Raw genomic sequence first — 21862 nt, 5'->3', positions numbered from 1 at the left:
ACGTGCGTTTACTCTCTAGGTAGGTATACAGTTCATTCCAGAGAAGAATAAAACAAATCAACTTTTTCAATAGTGTAATAAACTTTCACAAGCTCTTCATAATTACCTAAAGATAATTCAGATAAAACAATATAATTATATTCGCTAATATAATAAAAATAACTGTTGTATACAGAAACAGATGCCTTCATTACTGGTAACATGATTTCAATATCAAAAAATTAAAAAAATAAACTTTTATGTACATAATAAAAGGCAAACAAGATGGCGGGCTTCCATTCCTTTCTGACATTACCACATAATCAATAAAATAATTTATGAATTACAAAAATAAAATTTTATATTTTTTAGTAAAGTAATAGTAAAAAATAATGGTTCCTTTGCACAATTTGTTACAGAACCCTAAAAAACTAGACAAACCCGCCATACACGCTGAGTAAATAACAATATGTCTACATAATTATTAGCTAGTTATCGACATTTGGGAATACATCAAGCAAGTTTACTATGTACACCTGATGAGATTGAAGTCGTGGCGTTATACGAAACTGAAAAATCTGATTTACGGTTCTGTTACTTTTCCAATAGTTAATTATTTTAATATACAGTATGTTAATTAATTAACCCATTCCTTAAAAATAGTAGAAGTAATAATTAATAATATTTCTCAAAAAAAAAAAAAACAACTTTCTTTAATAATTTTGTTTAATTTTTCAGTTATTGCTACAAAAAACATTTCTTGAGGCCCTATATATTAATAATAACACTAGTTTTAAGAAATTGGTTAAGTTAATAAACATACTGTTTGCAAGGATATGAAAGAATTTTTTTCTGCAAGTATAATACAAAAATTTATAGTATGTTTATTTTACCATTTACGGCTTCAATGTCACCCGGTACAGACCATACGCTTCGCGTGTCTCTACATCACAAACAATTTGAGAGAAGGGGGGGGGGGGATAAATAATTTTTGAAACTTTGTTTCCTGAATTAAACGAATCCGATCCTAATACTAAGGTAACGATAGCACCATTAGAATGTACACTGGACACCGAGACTTATGTTGAATAGCCCGTCCACAGACATCGGTTCAAATAGATATAGCAGCTACAAAATAGACGCGCCATGTAGCATTTCAATTTTCGCCTTAAAACTCCATTGATTACATGCATTCATAATATAAGGCTTTAGCGTGTCAATAGAATCTAATTAACTTCGGCGAAATTATGATTCGGATTTTCTTTATTTTTTTTTTATGTAACTTAGACTAGTAAACAAGCTGACGACTCCCACCTGATGGAAAGTGGTAACCGTCGCCTATAGACATGAGCAGTACCATAGACATAACAGAGTATACTGTTTCGCCCACGATACCCCCCATGCGTTGCTATTCCTGAGGACTAAGATGTTATGCCTCTGTACGCTGTAATTTCATTACCATATCCTGTCCTTGCAATCGGAACACAGCCATGCAAACATAACTACACTACGGTAGAAACACAATATCAAGTTTATATCGAAAAAGTAAAAAAACAACCATATACATAGAATTTTCTAAATGATTTAGTGCGAGAGGGAATTTGCTAGCTATAAACAATTCCCTAACACCCCAGCCTGTAACATAGTCGAGGTACACGCGCCATCTATTTGAACCTACATCTGTGGGACGCCTTTTCATCAAACACGTATTCTAATTGGCATTTAACAGAGGTGATTGTATTTTTACAGGAATAAGAGAATCTCTCGTACACCATCTGAGAGCCAGGCTCACTTTTACTGTTAAAGGGCACTACGTGCATGTTTCGACCGGCAAGCTAGCACAATGTATAATGAAGACTACAATATGTTTTTCATCAAGGATCTAGCATAAAAGTAACATAATACCACAGTATCTTACCTAAGTTACACTCAAGTAAATGCCAATTTGTATTAAGACATCAATCACAGTGTTGTTCCTTACACTGGTAACAAGAAAAACAGGGATAATTGGAGAAAATATTAGAATATTTACAATAGCGAGCACCGTTTTTTTGTTTTAAAACATAAAAGGCAAACGAGCGTGCAGCTCGCCTGTTGGTAAGTGACTACCGCCGTCCACGATCACTTGCGACACCAGAGGCATTGCAGGTGTGCTACCGGCCTTTTAAAAAGGAATATACTCTTTTCTTGAAGTTTATATTGTCGTATCGGTTCGGAAATACTGCTGCTGGAAATTGATTCCAAAGAGTGGTTGTGCGTGGGAGAAAGTGCCTTGAAAAACGCACGGTGAAGGACTGCCACTCATTCAGATGGTCGGGATGGAACCATTGATGTAGTTGTATAAGCAAAAATCTACCTTTTATTATAGGAAACCCCATAAAAACACCCAGAATATAAATGTTCGAGTTTATTTCGTAAATTGACACAGCCTAAAGAATCACTGGAGAATGCTTGAAAATGGCATCTCACTATGCAAAGTGCAAGATTTCCTAGTAATACGTCACTTTAGTAATTAGTAGTGGTGTGCAGCGCCCTCTATTTTAAATAATCTAAGGACAAAATTACAATTCGAATCGACGAGCCAGCATCGATTTAATTATTATAATAAATAATTATACATTAATTAATTTGTGCCACATTAATTGCTATATCTAAATATGTCGCTTGTAAAAATCACACCCTTTTTCGAAGAAATCTCCGCGTGTCTACGTAGACAAGTGAATCGATCGAAGTACATAAAAAATGTAACTTAATTTATACACATTAAATATACTGTTGGTACGTCTATTTTAAACAAAATAAATAAGTTCACTGGTGAAAATAGGCTATAGACAATTGGAAGTAGTTATTAAAAAAGCATATGCAGAAATCTTATGGACATCTTCTGCTATTTTCTGCATAACATAGGTTCCACTTCATTTTTTTTATACAACTTAGAATGGCAAACAAGCTGACGGCCCACCTGATGGAAAGTGGTAACCGTCGCCTATAGACATGAGCAGTACCATGGACATAACAGAGTATACTGTTTCACCCATGATACCCCCCATGCGTTGCCATTCCTGAGGACACAGGTGTTATTCCTCTGTACCCAGTAAATTCACGCCATATCCCACCCTTCAAACCGAAACACAGCCATGCAAGCACGACTGCTTCACGGTAGAAACACAAATAGGACAGAGGTACCCAAGCAATTGACTTTGGATATTAAATACCACCACTTGTATATATATATATATATATATATATATATATATATATATATATATATATATATATATATATATATATATATATATATATATATATATACATACTAGTCAGTTAGTTAAACATCATATAGACTTTAAAAAGTAATTCTTTTAGATTAATTGACGACGAATTGACTTTAATTATTAATTGACTAATAATTTTAGATTACAAAATGGTAAGAGATAGTTCTAAAGTAAAACGCCTCTATTTTGTCTATTACGCAATACCAAAGACAATATGGAATGAGAAAAAGTGAACGTGCCAAATTTTAATTTAGTCTATGGCATATATACGCCATAATAAATAATTTATTTATTTGCATTTGTACATTCACTTATAGATATTAGGTTATAACAAAAATGTACACAGGCGGACTTATCTATTAAAGGGATGTCTTTCAGTCAACCTTGACAACACGAAAAGAGCAAGTGTCTATAGGGTTTGCACTTAAAGCATAACATATGTGGTGCAAACATAAATACGCTAAATAATAAATTATATTATTAATAGCCATATAGTTACTAATAGAGTTATATTATATAAACTAAATAAATGAGTAAGAAACCTGAGGAGGGCCTATCATGAAATGTTTTCCGAAATTTCGGAGCCGAACGAAACACAAAATTTGATGTTAAAACTACATAATACTTACCATTACAAATTACATACCAAAAACATTAAAAATATTATTCCTTTGGACTTTTATGGTAGGATTTGTGACGAACGAAATGTTAAGCTCCATTTATTGGGCCGTATTAGGTATGAACGAAAACACGAATTTGAGCCCGAAACTTAGAAATTTCATTTCATGGTAGCCCCCTGATCTTTTAACTTTTCAATTCTGGCGGTGAATTCATAAAAAAATTACTCAAAAGGGCATTAAGTTGATTTGATTGAAATTAATTTTCACTTGTCAAACGACGCGGAGTCTTTTCCCGGGCACATTCTACAACGCTATTTTTTCTATACATGACTTAAAGTTTCAAATACGAGATGCTTGACCTTATTTTAGTTTTTCACGAGATCGATTCACTTAAACATTGAATAAACTATAATTGTGTATATTAAAGATAGCGTTGCATACACACACTATTGCAATTCCTTGTAGGTATACATCTAATAAGTACAAAATTGACAAATAGCACCTTAATAAGTACGGAATAGAATAAAAATTCGAATGTGCCGAACATAATTCTCTCTAATTACTAAAAACTTTTTCATTCGAGTGATAAAAATAAAAAAAATATATATATATTAAGTTAAAATTCAATATACATACAAATAAAAACAAATAAATTTCATTAAAATACGCTTGTTTTAATTAAATTAAAATATTTAAATTTATAAACAGCACCGTCAACGCTACATTCACATAAAAAAAATACCCTAGCGGAAGATATTAGCAACAATTGACAGCTGGTCGTTTCTGTCATTATGACAGAATATTTGGCGGGAAGTTGTCGTGTTGGTTCGGCGTTTTTTCCTAAAATTATTCATGGCAGATAATTGGATACCTACTATAGTATAATATTGTGACCTTAGTTGTTTATTAAAACTAATAAAATATAAATTTATACTACAAAATAATTTGCATCTATATAATAAGTAAATATAGAGATCCACGATTGAAATAAGTAGCTAGACGATAAACTGTAAGTAAATAACGCATAATTAATTTGACCGTCGGTAAAATAAATGTAAATTAGTATTAATAAATATAAAATACTGATCAGTACAAACAATTCGAATAAAATTGAAGGCAACATGCGGTGGAGTGTTGTTTGTGACCTCTTCATATGTTCTTCTTCTCTTGCAGCTTTTTATAGCTCTGTAAAAATATTATTGATTAAATAATATATACGTATTAAAGATTTATACACAAAAATAGCAAATATAATAATAATAATATAAAAATAATAATAAATAACAAAACAAAAATTATCCAATTTTATTGTTAATCAAGTGGTAAATAATAAACAAACCTCTTCCGCCATTTTATACAACATGGCGGCCGTCTCTTTCCCGGTTTGTTCAACTAACGTCTTGAAAATACCTCCAGTGTCTTGATCGCTAACTTCGGATCTGAAAATATATCATTAGATTGGATTAAATTTATATTAATTTACCTTGTTTACCTACATAAATCTATCAATATTCCAACAAGAATTCAGTCTACAGTTACTACACAGGCCAGGCGGCTTGGTATGCTGTTTTAATTTGAATTTTCATTCTTGTTTCTCTCATTTCGTTTGATTATTTGTCTCTCACTGAATTCCTGCGAATGTAAAGGAATGTGAACATTATATGAGACAAGTCACGAATATTACTTGAATGTTGTTAACAAATCTGTATTCAGTATTTTTTTTTCATTTTCACATATAATATTCATGCATATAGAGTCTAATAAGATTTTATAAATATATTTTTTTCATGCAACTTACAATGGTAAATAAACTGACGGCCCACCTTATGGAAAGTGGTGGTATATATATATATATATATATATACACACACACATTACACACCCTTACGTCTAACATTATATAAATATACATGTGTAAAATATCCGCCATATCTAATGATTTTAAAATAAAAAAAAAAACAATACTTGGATATAAATCAACGTAATAAAAAAAAAAGATAAACATCATTACGAATCACTATGCATTTATCTTGTTCTTTCAAATGTTTTCGTAAAAAAAATATTTTATTTTTAAATATAACTTGACAATATAATTTCTCCCATATTAGTAATAAATATACATTATGGTAACCCTATTCACGCACACATAGATAAATTATTTTTGTTAAAGCATTTGTATGGAGACACTCTCTCTATTGAATCTAAAGAGTAATTATGTAAAGAGTTATGTTACCTGTTAGAGTATGTCCTCATTCTGTTCCTCACCGCGTGCGGCGCTGCGTCATCGACGAAACTGTCCGAACGCTGGTCGAACGCGAAGTTCTCGGGTATCGCTAGCGGCGCCTGCGCACACAGACCGTTCTCTCTTTAGCACTTGACATACTAACATGCCGTGTGGTCCCGGCATAGAACAGACCACCCCTGCCTTCGTGAGTGTCGTAAGAGGCGACTAAGGGATTTTACTGGTTAAGAAATGGGTAGCAACGTCCCTTTTACAATATCATGGTCGAGGGATAGGCAGTAGCGTCTCTTAAAACTACCAAAGTTTAACTGGGGTTGCCAATCCGCCTACCAAGCGTGGCAACCACGGCAGAATCCCCTAAGAAAGAGACGTATATTCAGGCAGAATGGATGATATCACCATCATACTAACTGGCTGTCATACCGCGGCTTTCATCGTGTAAATTAATATAACAACTATTTTAATTTATTTTATTTCGTACTGGATTGCCACACAGTTATGGTAATCCAAAATATTGTTAGTCTGTGTATAATGTTTTTTTAATGGGTGATAATGGAATGGTAACCCCGCCTGCGCTTTCAGTTAATGCTGGCGAGGATGACAGGTAAGGATGAAAGCCACGATTCGTCACGATTGGCCTAACGTAACGAATTCAACAATAACTGACAACGATGGTTTCTAGGGGAGAGCCATGTGCAGTTCGACCTATTGAGGCATATTGCTGACAATTCCCCCAAAGCGATATATTTATATAAATTATAAGCATTTATTTTCATCCAGGGGAAATGATTCATTCTAACGGGGACTAGGGGAAACAAAAATATATATGCAACTATCTTTTACCCGCGACTTTGTCCGCGTGACCGTGATATGTTTACTGATCGAGATACAAAGTACCAAATTACACAGTGACTGGTTAAGCTGTTTAGCTGCTAGGATGTAACAAATAAACCCATTTTTGTACATTTATAATATTACTAAGAATTACATACCTGACTTTTGGAGAGCAGCGACCATTTCGGCAACGCCTCAGGTCTCTGTGTGTTAGTACTCTGTGTCAACAACTCGTACGGGTGGCCAGTCTCCACAACTCGTCCTCTGTAACATTACGGGGAAGAAAAGTTCTTGAGCGACCCCGTACAGGCAAAAGCAGTGTCCTACAACCCCCCCCCCCCCAATTACATAGACTGACGACCTCAAATACATTGCAAAATGTCAGTGGGTGCAGGTGGCTCAGGACCGTTCCTTATAGCAGTCTATGGGGGGGGGGGGGGGGGGGGGCGCTATAATGGCTGAGATGATAATGGGATGATGATGGGATACTTACTTATCCATCACTATGACCCTGTCGTAGTCCATGACGGTGTGGAGGCGGTGCGCGATGGTGAGCACGGTCGAGTTGGCGAACTTCGTGCGTATCGTGTTCTGGATGTGCTTGTCTGTCCTGTGAACACACATTTACGTTTATATATCTATATTAATAATATCGTAATCGTAATATTCATCGGCATAAAATGGTAATGATAAATGCTATCCCTTCCTTTTCCGTAGGAAAAGGCGATTAAGGGAAGTTAATGTATCGGTCGAGGTATGGGCAGCAACGTCTGTCTCAACATATCACTAAAAGCTTAACTGTGGTTGCCAACTCGTCTGCCAAACATGGCAAATACTTGGGAAACCTCGCTATTGTGGGGGGCAGCAGTGGATAGTTACTGGCTGACATGATGGTATTAATATTATACAGTGGAAAGATTTGATTGTTTACATAGATAGATAATGTACTTGTAGTTATTTCAGCGAATAAATAGTGTTAAATAAACATTCATAAAAACAAAGAAAAATAACAGAAAAATGGTGTGTGTGCGCGGGTGTGTGTGCGCGGGTGTGTGTGTGGCGGGTGTGTGTGCGCGCGTGCGAGCGCGGGCGGGTGTGTGTGCGCGGGTGTGTGTGCGCGGGTGTGTGTGCGTGCTCACTCGGGGTCGACGCTGGCGGTGGCCTCGTCGAGCACGAGCACGGGCGCGCGTGCGAGCGCGGGCGGTTGTGTGTGCGCGGGTGTGTGTGCGCGGGTGTGTGTGCGCGGGTGTGTGTGCGCGGGTGTGTGTGCGCGGGTGTGTGTGCGCGGGTGTGTGTGCGCGGGTGTGTGTGCGTGCTCACTCGGGGTCGACGCTGGCGGTGGCCTCGTCGAGCACGAGCACGGGCGCGCGCGTGTGTGTGCGAGCGCGGTGTGTGCGTGTGTGTGCGCGGGTGTGTGTGCGCGGGTGTGTGTGTGTGCTCACGGGTCGGGGTCGACGCTGGCGGTGGCCTCGTCGAGCACGAGCACGGGCGCGCGTGCGAGCGCGGGCGGGTGTGTGTGCGCGGGTGTGTGTGCGTGTGGGTGTGTGTGTGTGCTCACTCGGGGTCGACGCTGGCGGTGGTGTGTGTGCGTCGAGCACGAGCACGGGCGCGCGTGCGAGCGCGGGCGGGTGTGTGTGCGCGGGTGTGTGTGTGTGCTCACTCGGGGTCGACGCTGGCGGTGGCCTCGTCGAGCACGAGCACGGGCGCGCGTGCGAGCGCGGGCGGGTGTGTGTGCGCGGGTGTGTGTGCGCGGGTGTGTGTGCGCGGGTGTGTGTGTGTGCTCACTCGGGGTCGACGCTGGCGGTGGCCTCGTCGAGCACGAGCACGGGCGCGCGTGCGAGCGCGGGCGGGTGTGTGTGCGCGGGTGTGTGTGCGCGGGTGTGTGTGGTGGGGTGTGTGTGTGCTCACTCGGGGTCGACGCTGGCGGTGGCCTCGTCGAGCACGAGCACGGGCGCGCGTGCGAGCGCGGGCGGGTGTGTGTGCGCGGGTGTGTGTGCGCGGGTGTGTGTGTGTGCTCACTCGGGGTCGACGCTGGCGGTGGCCTCGTCGAGCACGAGAACGGGCGCGCGTGCGAGCGCGGGCGGGTGTGTGTGCGCGGGTGTGTGTGCGCGGGTGTGTGTGCGCGGGCGTGTGTGCGTGCTCACTCGGGGTCGACGCTGGCGGTGGCCTCGTCGAGCACGAGCACAGGCGCGCGTGCGAGCGCGGGCGGGTGTGTGTGCGCGGGTGTGTGTGCGCGGGTGTGTGTGTGTGCTCACTCGGGGTCGACGCTGGCGGTGGCCTCGTCGAGCACGAGCACAGGCGCGCGTGCGAGCGCGGGCGGGTGTGTGTGCGCGGGTGTGTGTGCGCGGGTGTGTGTGTGTGCTCACTCGGGGTCGACGCTGGCGGTGGCCTCGTCGAGCACGAGCACGGGCGCGCGTGCGAGCGCGGGCGGGTGTGTGTGCGCGGGTGTGTGTGCGCGGGTGTGTGTGTGTGTGTGTGCTCACTCGGGGTCGACGCTGGCGGTGGCCTCGTCGAGCACGAGCACAGGCGCGCGTGCGAGCGCGGGCGGGTGTGTGTGCGCGGGTGTGTGTGCGCGGGTGTGTGTGTGTGTGTGTGCGTGCACTCGGGGTCGACGCTGGCGGTGGCCTCGTCGAGCACGAGCACGGGCGCGCGTGCGAGCGCGGGCGGGTGTGTGTGCGCGGGTGTGTGTGCGCGGGTGTGTGTGTGTGCTCACTCGGGGTCGACGCTGGCGGTGGCCTCGTCGAGCACGAGCACGGGCGCGCGTGCGAGCGCGGCGCGCGCGAGGCACACGAGCTGGCGCTGGCCGCCCGACAGCGCGCCGCCGCCGTCGCCCACGCGGCTGCTCAGCCCCGCCGCCAGCTGCGCCACCAGCGACCGCAGCTCCACCTGCCCACGAGGCAACCACATTTTTCTCAAACATGCTTGGAAATGTGAGCATTATTTTGGCAATCTTCTTCGAGATAAATCAAAATTGCCGTACTGGCCAGATACATGCGGGCAGCGGCCGGCAAAAATTGTATGAAAATCCATATCTGTCGTGTTTTGCGGCCAGATAAATTACCATGTAAACTCATATCTGTTCTATAATTTAAAAATGGAGTGACCTTTTACTACTACTACAAAACATAGCTATCAAAGAGGTGACTAATAAAACGTTTTATTTAAATTTCAAACTGGCTTGCAAATAGAAAGCTGTGTATTGAAAAAAAAAAAACAAAGGAACATTATGGCGCGTGAAAAATTATTGTTATTCGTCATTGAACTTAAAAAGTAAAATTGTGTTTTTGATTTCCGCGCATTTTTTTAAAAAAGTACTATACAAGCCTTGGCCACAATTAGGCATTGATGGACTCACGTATGTGTACCTCGGCTACGCCTCGACCCACATTTGCACGTTCGTCCATCAATACCTCAGTTGCTGGCCGCTGCAGTAATGTACTATTTTTTTTACGATACCATACCTAATCCAAAGCCTAATTGACCCATTGCCAGTAATATACCCTATCAGGTCGACCTCCACGCGGTTCCCCCTGGAAACCATCGTGGTTAATTCTAGCGGAATTCGTCACGATGGGCTAACTGACCTGCCTTTTCATTCTTACTTATTATCTCTCACTGGTGCTCCACCAGCGTATACCGTCTACGCAGGTGGGGTTACTATTCTATTATTACCCATCAAAAAAATCCAAATTAATTTGAACATTCCCAAGTATTCTTTATTTTCTACTGTAACGATGTAATAGTACAGTATTCTGCTGGATACTTGACGCATCTAAATGGGCGCATATAGTTATTTTCTTTATATCCATATTTTAAACTAAGTCCCGATTGTGTATTTAAAATATTTGTCCATACTGTTGGCGTCGAGATTTAGAAATGTCGTATTTACACTTGGATTATTTAGACAATTCTAAGTTTAGAAGAAAATTGTTTACTAGCTTTTTTGCGTGTCATGTATTTATATTAGTAATAGATGGGTACTTATGTATGTTATAAGGTCAAAGTCAGTGCGTATTCAACCTCCACTTCTGTCACTCGTCCCCTGTCTCGCATATTTAATATTGCATTTCCATGATATGTATTTATTATCAAAGTGTATTTGTGTAAACACAAAGTTTATCATTATTTCCTACACTAGACATAGCCTGTTGTATAGGAAACAGAAATCGTATTGCCATTTTCATACTTACCGAAATTGGGAAAATTGGAAATTATAGGGCAAATTGGAAAATATTGGGCAAATTGGAAAACATTGGGCAAATTGGAAAATATTGGGCAAATTAGAAAATATTGGGCAAATTGGAAAATATTGGGCATATAATTTCCCCTTGAACCTTATTGCCTGCCTTTTCTATTCCTTCACCTATAGCTTCTTTAGGTATGGTCTTTATTTTTTATGACTATTCCGTAGCATTTATTTTCTTTTTATATAAAAGTATAAATCATACTTCGGCTCTTACTTCGGATTAATGCAAATTCAACTAAAATGTTTGTAGATTTCAACTGATTGTGTCATATTTCTAATTTGATCTCTAGTAATTCTTTTATATGAGAATCTATCAGTGGGTGCAAATTCATTTAGAAGTTCAGTCTATTTTGATAGGTCCATATAAGATTATTGGTGGTGGTTTACTAACTTTTGATTGACTTTCTTCGGAGTCTTCTGTTAAATTTATTGATAGTAACACTGTATGTGTTGGAGTCTTTTTTTTTATACAACTTAAAATGGCAAACAAGCTGACTATCCACCTGATGGAAAGTGGTAACCGTCGCCTATAGACATGAGCAGTACCATGGACATAACAGAGTATACTGTTTCGCCCATGATACCCCCATGCGTTGCTATTCCTGAGGACTCAGGTGTTATTCCTCCGTACCCAGTAAATTCACGCCATATCCCGCCCTTCAAAACCTTCAACAGCCATGCAAACACAACTGCTTCACGGTCTCTATGTTTATTTTCTGTTAAACTTCCTGATTTTTGTATAACATGTAGTGAACTTGATAGGTTTTTTCGAATTGCGAATGTATTATGTATGAGCATGCACGAGTCGTACCTGGTCGAGCGCGGCCAGCAGGTCTGCGTCGGAGTGTAGCCCCCGCGGGTCGAGGTTGTCCCGCAGCGAGCCCGCGAATAGTGCCGGCCGCTGCGGCAGCGCCCCCAGGCGGCAGCGCCACGCGCGCAGCCCTGCCTCCTCCGCCGTCACGCCGTCCACTCGCACCGCGCCCGTAATCGGGTTCAGCCTGACCATATGACATAACAATCAATATCCACGTGCCAACGAAACTCCTATGCATTCAATAATTTTCCAGGGGGCCGGCTTTAAGGGCTTGTTTCAAATTAAATAATTGCACGACACTCGGTTGAATAGAGATTCTGTTTTTGACGTTAAATACATCTAATGCAATAAGCTGTATTTTTTTTTTAATGAAATGGGAGCCCAACCCGCGCTATCGGTATACACCGGCGGGGCACCAGTGAAGAATGATGCTGTCAAACTCCATTGCTAACAATCCCTTTCCCCCCAATAAGCTGTATTCAAGCAAATAAAGTTAGCATTCATTCATTCTCTCCTAAGAAAATATGCTAATGAAGTTTTTTTTTATGGTATACACTGGCGGGGTACCAGTGAGAGGTGATAGGCGAGGATGAAAAGGCAGGTCAGTTAGCCCATTGTGACGAATTCAATGATAAATTGGTCACGATAGTTTCCAGGGGGAACCGCGTGGAGGTCGACGAAAACTAAACTTTTGAATTGATTTTTATAAAAAAATATCCATGGGGCTAATCTTAAGTATATCCTTTCAGATAAAAAACAGAATTTTCCAAACTGAACTCGAACTAACAGAGTTATGAGGTAACAAACACAAAAAAAAAACACCGAATTGAGACCTTGCTTCTGTATGCAGTCGGTTGAAAGTATAAGCAAACGCCTGACTAGGGGGGAAAGGAATTGTTAGTAATGGAGACTAAAAATCCCATTGCTCGCAATATACCCAATCAGGTCGACCTCCTCGCGGTTCCCTCTGGAAACTATCATGGTGAATTCCTTATGAATTCATCATGATGAGCTAACTGGCCTGTTTTCATTATCATCTATCACCCTTCACTGGTGCTCCGTCAGCGTATCCCGTTAGTGCAGGCGGGGTTACCATTCCATTTTCATCTACCAAAAAAAAAAAACATACCTGAATAGCGCGTTGATAAGCGAGCTCTTGCCCGCGCCGGTCCTTCCAACCACGGCCACCTTCTCCGCGGGCCGGATGTGGAAGTTCACCCCTCTGATGGCGTACACTGGCTCTTCGGGCTTTTCGCCCGCCTTCACCGGCTCCTCTTTCTTTGGGGGGCTCTGGTATTGAAGACTCACGTCCTCGAAGACGATCTCGCCTAGATTTTAATTTAATTAATCAATCATCTGGCAAATATTATTATGAACTAGTTAGGGATAGGATTACTTTGTACTGCTTGTAGTTGCCACGCTTGGCAGGGCGGATTGGCAACCGCAGTTAGGTTTTAGAGATGTTTTAAGAGGGACGCTGTTGCCCATCCCTTGCCTTTCCTTACATCTAACCTAACATCATACATCTAACCATATTTCGAGAGTCAAAAGTGTCTTCTGTGATCAGTCAAAACGTTTTTCTATTCGATATTAAGACAAAGTCGAACAACAATATTTTGAAGCTATTGTATAGCTTTTATCGCGGGCCTTGAGCGCGGAGACCGAATGTAAAAATTCCGTAACGGAAATGGAACCTAACACCCCCCACTCAGCGGCGGCACTACGGCGGCAGAGCGGTGCGAGGACGGAAGCCGTGCATCGTCTAACGTCGTTTCAGTTCGGCAGACTTCGGCACGGTGTTTGTGTGCGTGCGAGTAGACGTATGCGTGTAGACTAGCCGCTGACTGCTCATAACTGATTCTATCTCTTTTATTAGATACAATGCTAGGTGAGACAGCGTGCTTTTTGCGAGCTGCTCCGGAATTGGACGAATACGTAAGCAGCTGTTGTAAGAATGTATATAGGTGTATAGGTATTTATCATCTATGTCCAACAGTGAATAGCTGTACGCGTAAAATTTGTGTATAAAGTGTTTTAATATTAAATATGAATAAACAAAGTGCATTTATTAATGAAGAAAGTAATGAAAAAATAGTAAAAGAAAATGAGTGAGTACTCTATATAAATACATTTTATTTATTATCACAAATGCAGTGTTTTTGTTTTTGAATTTATATATAATACTGCTATAAAAATACATAACCTAAATTTTGGATTTTGAAATGAGCGATTTTAAAAGTAGCCCTCTTTTATACACATAAACACACACCCATATAGTTTAAGTTTTCAATTTCGATTCTCAATATCTATATATATATATATATATATATATATATATATATATATATATATATATATATTCATTCTTCATTATGTATAATAAAAAGACGTGTGGCAGTCCCCGACTGCACGTCTTTTTTTTATATTACCTTTACTGGGCCATTTGTCGAAGTCCAGCTCCGGGTGATTAGCTCTTAAAGCCTTCTTGTTCATCTCTACTGGGGTCTCTGGCGGCAAATTCTGGTACTCCAAGATTCTTTCCACCTGTGTATAAGTATAAAAAGAGTTGAGAGAAGAGAGAAGAACACTCAGGCTGTGGAATGAGCTCCTTGTCAAGGTTTTCCTTGGAGCCTACGGTGTGGAGTTCTTCAAAAAGGGTGTTATAAGTCGACAACGCGCCCACGATTTCCCTAGTGTTCCATGCTACAGTGAATGTTTACCATCAGACGAGCTGTATGCTTGTGATTTTATTTTATACCTTCATGGTATAAAATAAAATCTTGGAAAGAATGGCTAGTATTTATGTGCATATTCCAACTTTTCCGTTCACATTCTGCTGGCACTATGAAACAATGTGCTGCTTTCTATTTTTTTATGGGTGAAAATGGTATGGTAACGGTAGCTGCGCCTGCGCTATTGGGATACGCTGGCGGAGCACCAGTGAAGGGTGATAGATGAGAATGAAACAGGCCAGTTAGGCCATCATGATGAATTCATCAGGAATTAACCACGATAGTTTCCAGGGGGAACCGCGAGGAGATCGACCTGGTTGGGTATATTGCTAGCAATGGGGTTCTCAGTCTCCCGTACTAACAATCCCTTTCGCCCCTGCTTTCTATTTAAAATACTCATACTTACTGAGGTCATTTGGTTCTCCACTTCAGCGGTTTGTCGCATACCAAACTGGCACATTCCCACGAGACCTATCACTTGCGTAACAGCCAGGCCCACGTTACCGCCTAGCGTGTCTGCAATACAAGATCACGTTAATGATACAATCAAATCAATATGAATTATCAATTTTAATAGAAGATGAGTTTACTGAGGGAGCCTAAAAATAAAAAATATAAAATAAAAAGCATTCAATAGCTCAAGTAAATTATTATTAATATACTATTACTCTCAAATATTTGTAATGTTAACTTTGTGAGTTTTTAATTAAAAAAAAAATGCTTCTTTCTTATTTTGTCAACAAAAAAATTACCTATAAAACGGTTCTAGACTTAGTAGTCTATAAATTTATATGTACAGCGCCATCTAGCGGTAATAAAAGTATTACCGGTAGATGGCGCTGTACATAAGAATGGTAGATGACGAGAGACAATGCAAATACAACAGCAAAATAAAAAAATTAGAAAGCTGTAAGGCCGGATTCAAACACGCATCTGCATAATCTTAGTCTAGTGAAACATTACGTAAGAAACAATATGTGTATTCATATATCACTACAGTACCGTTTCAATCAATCTCGAACTATTTTTACTGACCAAACGGAACTATTCTGACACTTACCAGAGGGAGACTTTGTACAAAAGTCGATTGCTTGGGTACCTTAGTCCCATTCGTGTTTCTACCGTAAAGCAGTTGTGTTTGCATGGCTGTGTTTCGGTTTGAAAGGTGGTATATGGCGTGAATTTACAGGGTACAGAGAAATAACACCTGAGTCCTCAGGAGTGGCAACGCATGGGGGTATCTTGGGCGAAACAGTATACTCTGTTATGTCCATGGTACTACTCATGTCTATAGGCAACGGTTACCACTTTCTATCAAGTGGGCCGTCAGTTTGTTTGCCATTCTAAGTTGTATAAAAAAAATAAAAAAAAATACTTCCCTATGGTTGACTGGGAGAGAATACTTTTAGCATTAAGTCCGCCATGTACACATATATGTACTAATGAATAAATCAATAATAACTATAGTGAGAATCCCGCCTTATCCGATCATATATATCATTTATCCAACTTACCGTCACCGGAGAACAAGAAGAAGCTGAATGTGACGAACGCAAGGTAAAGACAGCAGACCATGTCCATCCACCAGCCGAACGCCCGGTTGGTGGTGAGCACCAGGGTCCACGACGAGGAGTGCAGGTCTTGGAGTTTGTCGAATTCGCGCGCCAGGGTGCGCTGCTGTTCCCGCGTCGAGCGAATCGTCGTCAGGCCGTTGACGGTCGCGGCCGCGTGGTTGAGAGACTGACTGCGCGCTGGCAAATATTTCAAAAATATACGAGTTAAGAGCCCAGACAATCGAAAGTATGTACAGAAAGTGTAAGGGCTGTTATTTTTAAGTGTGTACCTTATGCCATTGTTTATAAGGTCTATGGTTCATAGTCAGCGATTCCTAATGCTGGGTCACCAGTATAAAACATAGTATCGCGGAAATACTATTTTTTTGGCTATTTTAATAAAAAGCATTGCAATTATTGAGCTTTAGCGATCGATCGGAATCCCTTACTCTTAATTGAGACACTTTTATGTTAATTTTTCTTAAAGATTTCCTACATACAGACATCATATAGTTACAATTTCATAAGTGAGATACATATAAATTTACCAATAGCTTCAACCCGCTTTAACTCCCTGCTGGTGCACAGGAACAATCCTCGGAGCAGGTACAGCAACACCGCCACCACAGCCGTCGGCACCAGCAGCCACCAGTTTACCAGGCACACCACCACCAGGATTGAGAGCACCTCGAACAAGAACTGGTGAAGAAGGGGTAAGGAAGGGGTTAGCTACAAAATATTTAATTAATTAACTACAATTTATTTAATTAACTACAAAATACTTAATTAATTAACTACAATTTATTTAAATAATTAACTACAATTTATTTAAATAATTAACTAAAATTTATTTAATTAATTAACTACAATTTATTTAATTTATTAACTACAATTTATTTAATTTATTAACTGCAATTTATGTAATTAATTAACTACTATTTGTTTAATTAATTAAATACAATTAATTTAATTTACAACTATTTAATTTTATTACTACTTACACCGAGACAGTCGACCAGGGCGACGGGCAGCAGGGTGTCGACTTGGCCCATGTCCTTCGAGAACCGGTTCAGTATCCGACCGGACGGATTGTGGTGGAAGAACCACATCGGCGCATTCGTTACACCCCTGAGGGATAAAACTTTTAGGTTTACAAACAATAGACAATTTATAAATACATGTTTTTGTATGCCTATCAGACATAGAAAACATCCAGATCGAGCAAGAATGTGGCAAACAAGCATACGGCCCACCTGATGGTAAGCAGTTACCGTAGCCTATGAACGCTTGCAATACCAGGTGTAATACGCACGCGTTACCGACCCTGAAGAAACCTCTTTACCCCCCTCTTAGAGAACTCCATGGTGTAATTGCTTGGGAAAACCTCAGCAGGGAGCTCATGCCATAACCTGAGTGTTCGTGGGAGAAAACATCTCTGAAAGAACGTTGTACGCGACCATTTAGGCTGTAGTGTATGAAGGTGAACTCCCTTTCGATGGTAGTATCCTAGAAACGCCTTAAACTAGAGCATCACCTGAACATGGAGTCGTGGAGCGAGACGGACGCCCTGATACAGGTGTTGTAGAAGACGACCAGCTTGTTCCAAGTCAGGAAGATGCAGACCAGGATCAGGGAGGCGTACACGTACACGCACTGCTCCCGGGTCAGGTGGAAGTAGTTGCTGGGTAGATCTTGGAACGTCACGTCTGCATAGGAGGTTTCTAATTAGATTATCTATAGAAGGTTTCTCAAAGATGGAATACAGATTATGCCATGTAGTAGTAATGCTTACATGTATTATTTATTTATTTATTTTACATTTTATTGCAATAATAAATACTTTAAATATAGATAGATAGATACATAATTTATTTGCATCACTTACACCACACAAATAAGATTAGATATTAGTACATACTTAAAAAAGAAATAAAACAAAACATATACAAACAAAAAAAAAAAAAACAAAGTACACAGAAGAGGTAACATAATTTGTCGTGCGTGTGCCACAGTTACACAAAATGGTCACAACTCAGTTTACTGCTTTGCCCACAAAGGAGCAAAACACTGATATTCTGTTGTGGCCAAAAGCCAAAAGTCAGTCGCGGGAATTCTTGTACAAAAAAATATAAATAAATTAATTAAACTTTTTTTTTTTTATACAACTTAGAATGGCAAACAAGCTGACGGCCCACCTGATGGAAAGTGAAAACCGTCGCCTATAGACATGAACAGTACCATGGACATAAAAGAGTCAGGAACTGTAATGGAGTTCGATCTGGGTGGGTATATTATTAAAATGAGGTGCTTAATAAAGTCCTAAAGTACTAACAATTGAGAGAAAAGAGATTGTTAGTAATGGGATCTAACTGACCCATTGTTAGCAATACACCCTATCAGGTCGACCTCCACGCGGTTCTCCCTGTAAATCATCGTAGTTAATTCTAGTGAAATTCGTCACGGTGAACTAACTGGCCAGCTTTCAACGTAACTTCACTAATCCATTATCACATATTTATAAAACAAAAACTACAAATAGTCCCTTCCACCCAGAGACCACCACTTTTGTCAGGTGGGAAGTTATCTAAAAAAGATGAGTTAGTCAATTAGTTAATTTTGTTGGTAAATAAAATCTGATCACGTAATAAGAAATGAGAAGAAATTTTAGAGGTGATTTACTTTGAAACGAAGTTATGTTCTCCTTTAGGACACTGTTCATTAAGCTGTTCTGATCAGAGGCGACATTCGACCCGGTGGTTTGGCTTACTGACGTTTGATTCATTGTTGGGTTCAGTTGACTGGTCAGGTTAAGAGAACCAGTAAAGCTGGATTGATTATAGCTACCGTCTATTAGGCTTTGATTTTTGAATGCATTAACCACAGCGCTATTGGCTTCTTCTAGATTGACCCTGAAATAATAATTACATGTTTAAAAATTTTCAAGTAATAAAATAACAAATGAATTACTGAATGAAATACGGAATTACAAACCGAATGAACAAATTACTGAATGAAAGATGGAATTACAGAAGGAATGAAATACCGAATTACAAAACGAATGAACGAATTACTGAATGAAAGATGGAATTACAGAACGAATTAATTTCAGATTGAAAGATGGAATTACAGAACGAATGAAATACGGAATTACAAAAGGAATGAACGAATCACTGAATGAAAGATGGAATTACAGAAGGAATGAAATACTGAATTACAAAACGATTGAACGAATTACTGAATGAAAGATGGAATTACAGAAGGAATGAAATACCGAATTACAAAACGATTGAACGAATTACTGAATGAAAGATGGAATTACAGAACGAATTAATTTCAGATTGAAAGATGGAATTACAGAACGAATGAAATACGGAATTACAAAACGAATTAAAGAATGAACGAATTAATGATTAAAAGATGGAATGACAGAAGTAATGAAAGATGGAATTACAGAACGAACAAAAGACCGAATTACAAAACGAATGAAAGAATGAATGAAATACGAACGAAAGAGCGAATGACTTACCATTCCTTGAGCCACACATCCGTGGAGGAGTAGAACATTTGCGCGACTATAAACAGGCCGAATAACAATAGCATCGAACATTTATTGCCCCCGCTTCTTATGTAAGTCAGGTACACGCTGTTGTCCACGGAACCCTTCTTTTGAGTCTCCCCTGAAATAAAAAAAAATAATACATACTCGTAACAGACATCTTAGACGTGGCAGAGGTTAATGATATTATTTTAATTTCACTGTAAAACCGACTCCTGAATTATGAAAATTTTATTGAAAAGAAGAAGTGACTTCAGCAAGAAGTTTTTCAAACAAAGGGATAAAGAGGTCTCTTCAGGGCTGGTAACGCGTGCGTAATGCCCCTGATACTGCACGCGTTTATAGGCAACGGTAACCGCTGACCATCAGGTGGGTGGTACGCTTGTTTGCCACGTCAGTGGTATAAAAAAAAAAGAAAATACAAATCTTGCATTATTGAAAATTTTAAATCTTAAACGAATGTATCCCTCCAACAGCTCAATCAGGATTCAAACCCGCATCTCTCGCGGAGTGTGTTCCTAAATACACCACGAAAGGTAAACTTTGAATTAAAACTTTGCTGAAGCTGACATAAAACACAATTTTCTGTGGCACATACCTTCATATGTAGGATCCAGATTGTTATCTAGGTCCAAGTTGAACGACAACTGTGAAGCTTCCGACATTGACCGCTGCGAGCGCAACATGTAATTATGTTCCTGTAAATACATTAACATTTATAATAACAAGACATAAATAATAATATCAAATCGAAATAAATTTAATAACGTGGCCCTTGACTGGTAATTCTTTGTATATACATACATTTTAAACAGACAGATAGATAGATTTTTTTTTATACAACTTAGAATGGCAAACAAGCTGACGACCCACCTGATGGAAAGTGGTAACCGTCGCCTATAGACACGAGCAGTACCATGGACATAACAGAGTATATTGTTTCGCCTATGATATCTCCCATGCGTTGCAATTCCTGAGGACTCAGGTGTTATTCCTCTGTACCCAGTAAACTCACGCCATATCCCACCCTTCAAACCGAAACACAGCCATGCAAACACAACTGCTTCACGGTTGAAACACGAATGGGACAGAGGTACCCAAGCAATCGACTTTTGTACAAAGTCATATAATCCGTAGACTTCCGTATCTTGTATCCTTATTTAATTAATACCATAAATTTGCAAGCCTACAATTTAAAGCAAATAAACAAATGTCAAAAAGTCCTGTTACATGGCCTTTATTATATTAAATGTCTGTTTAAAGCGAAATAATTTTCCAGAGGGAGACTTTGTACAATAATTATTACAATGTATACTCTGTTATGTCCATGGCACTGCTCGTGTCTATAGGCGACAGTTACCACTTTCCATCAGGTGGACTGTCACCTTGTTTGCCATTCTAAGTTGTATAAAAAAACTATAAGAATAATGGGATTATTGGTGAATATTGATTTTGAGGTCATTGAAGTCACAAGTTTTTTAGTGGAGCAAAATCTACTTGTACTATGCAACTACAATAAGGAGCACAGTTATAAAACTAACACTTTTCAAATCCGCTTTCCTTTCTTCATTGACTACTGGCACATTGAGCACCTTGGCAAGAAAACAAATAAATACATATCTGATTATTATAATAACCGCCCCCCCCCCCCCCCATAATGAGGGAGGCCCATGTTAAACAGTTGTCAATTAATGGCTGATATATAACATGGGCCGTGTGGTTCCGGCATAGAATAGGCCACAGCTTCCTTTCCCGTGTGTGCCAATAGTTGCCACATTTTAGGCGTTAGAGATGTTTTAAGAGGGACGCTATTGCCCATTACTCGCTCTCCCTTTTACTTTCCCTCTCCCTCTTTTCTCCCCTTTCCTCTCCCTTTTCCCACATTAGCCACTGTTGGTAGCACTGACATTCTAAGGTTCCATAGGTCCTTAATCCTATTGTTGAATTGGACACGCATAAATAAACTCTTTGTTGTTTTTAGCAAACCATTATAATATGCTACTTCGCAGAA

At 40.0% G+C, this 21862-nt stretch overlaps 1 protein-coding gene across 1 annotated transcript in view; it reads right to left on the bottom strand.

The window, feature by feature from the left end:
• Positions 1-3265: 3265 nt before the first annotated feature.
• Positions 3266-21862, bottom strand: part of LOC113511534 (probable multidrug resistance-associated protein lethal(2)03659) — a 63771-nt gene continuing 45174 nt past the window's right edge. The window contains exons 17-33 of the mRNA XM_052893038.1: positions 20450-20549; positions 19822-19972; positions 18975-19204; positions 17830-18001; positions 17297-17423; positions 16844-16994; positions 16257-16493; positions 15149-15258; positions 14440-14554; positions 13140-13338; positions 12008-12194; positions 9664-9836; positions 7444-7560; positions 7109-7214; positions 6108-6217; positions 5214-5313; positions 3266-5059 (exon numbers count right to left, since the gene is read on the bottom strand). Coding sequence (XP_052748998.1) covers positions 5024-5059; positions 5214-5313; positions 6108-6217; positions 7109-7214; positions 7444-7560; positions 9664-9836; positions 12008-12194; positions 13140-13338; positions 14440-14554; positions 15149-15258; positions 16257-16493; positions 16844-16994; positions 17297-17423; positions 17830-18001; positions 18975-19204; positions 19822-19972; positions 20450-20549 — 2421 coding nt within the window. The 3' untranslated portion in view covers positions 3266-5023. The remainder of the gene's footprint in view (positions 5060-5213; positions 5314-6107; positions 6218-7108; positions 7215-7443; positions 7561-9663; positions 9837-12007; positions 12195-13139; positions 13339-14439; positions 14555-15148; positions 15259-16256; positions 16494-16843; positions 16995-17296; positions 17424-17829; positions 18002-18974; positions 19205-19821; positions 19973-20449; positions 20550-21862) is intronic.

This window comes from Galleria mellonella, unplaced genomic scaffold (assembly GCF_026898425.1).
Source record: "Galleria mellonella isolate WM207_F2 unplaced genomic scaffold, CSIRO_AGI_GalMel_v1 utg172, whole genome shotgun sequence".
NCBI classification, from domain to species: Eukaryota; Metazoa; Arthropoda; class Insecta; order Lepidoptera; family Pyralidae; genus Galleria; species Galleria mellonella.
Note: the sequence above shows the minus strand (reverse complement) of the source record. Positions and strands in the feature narration are given on the sequence as shown.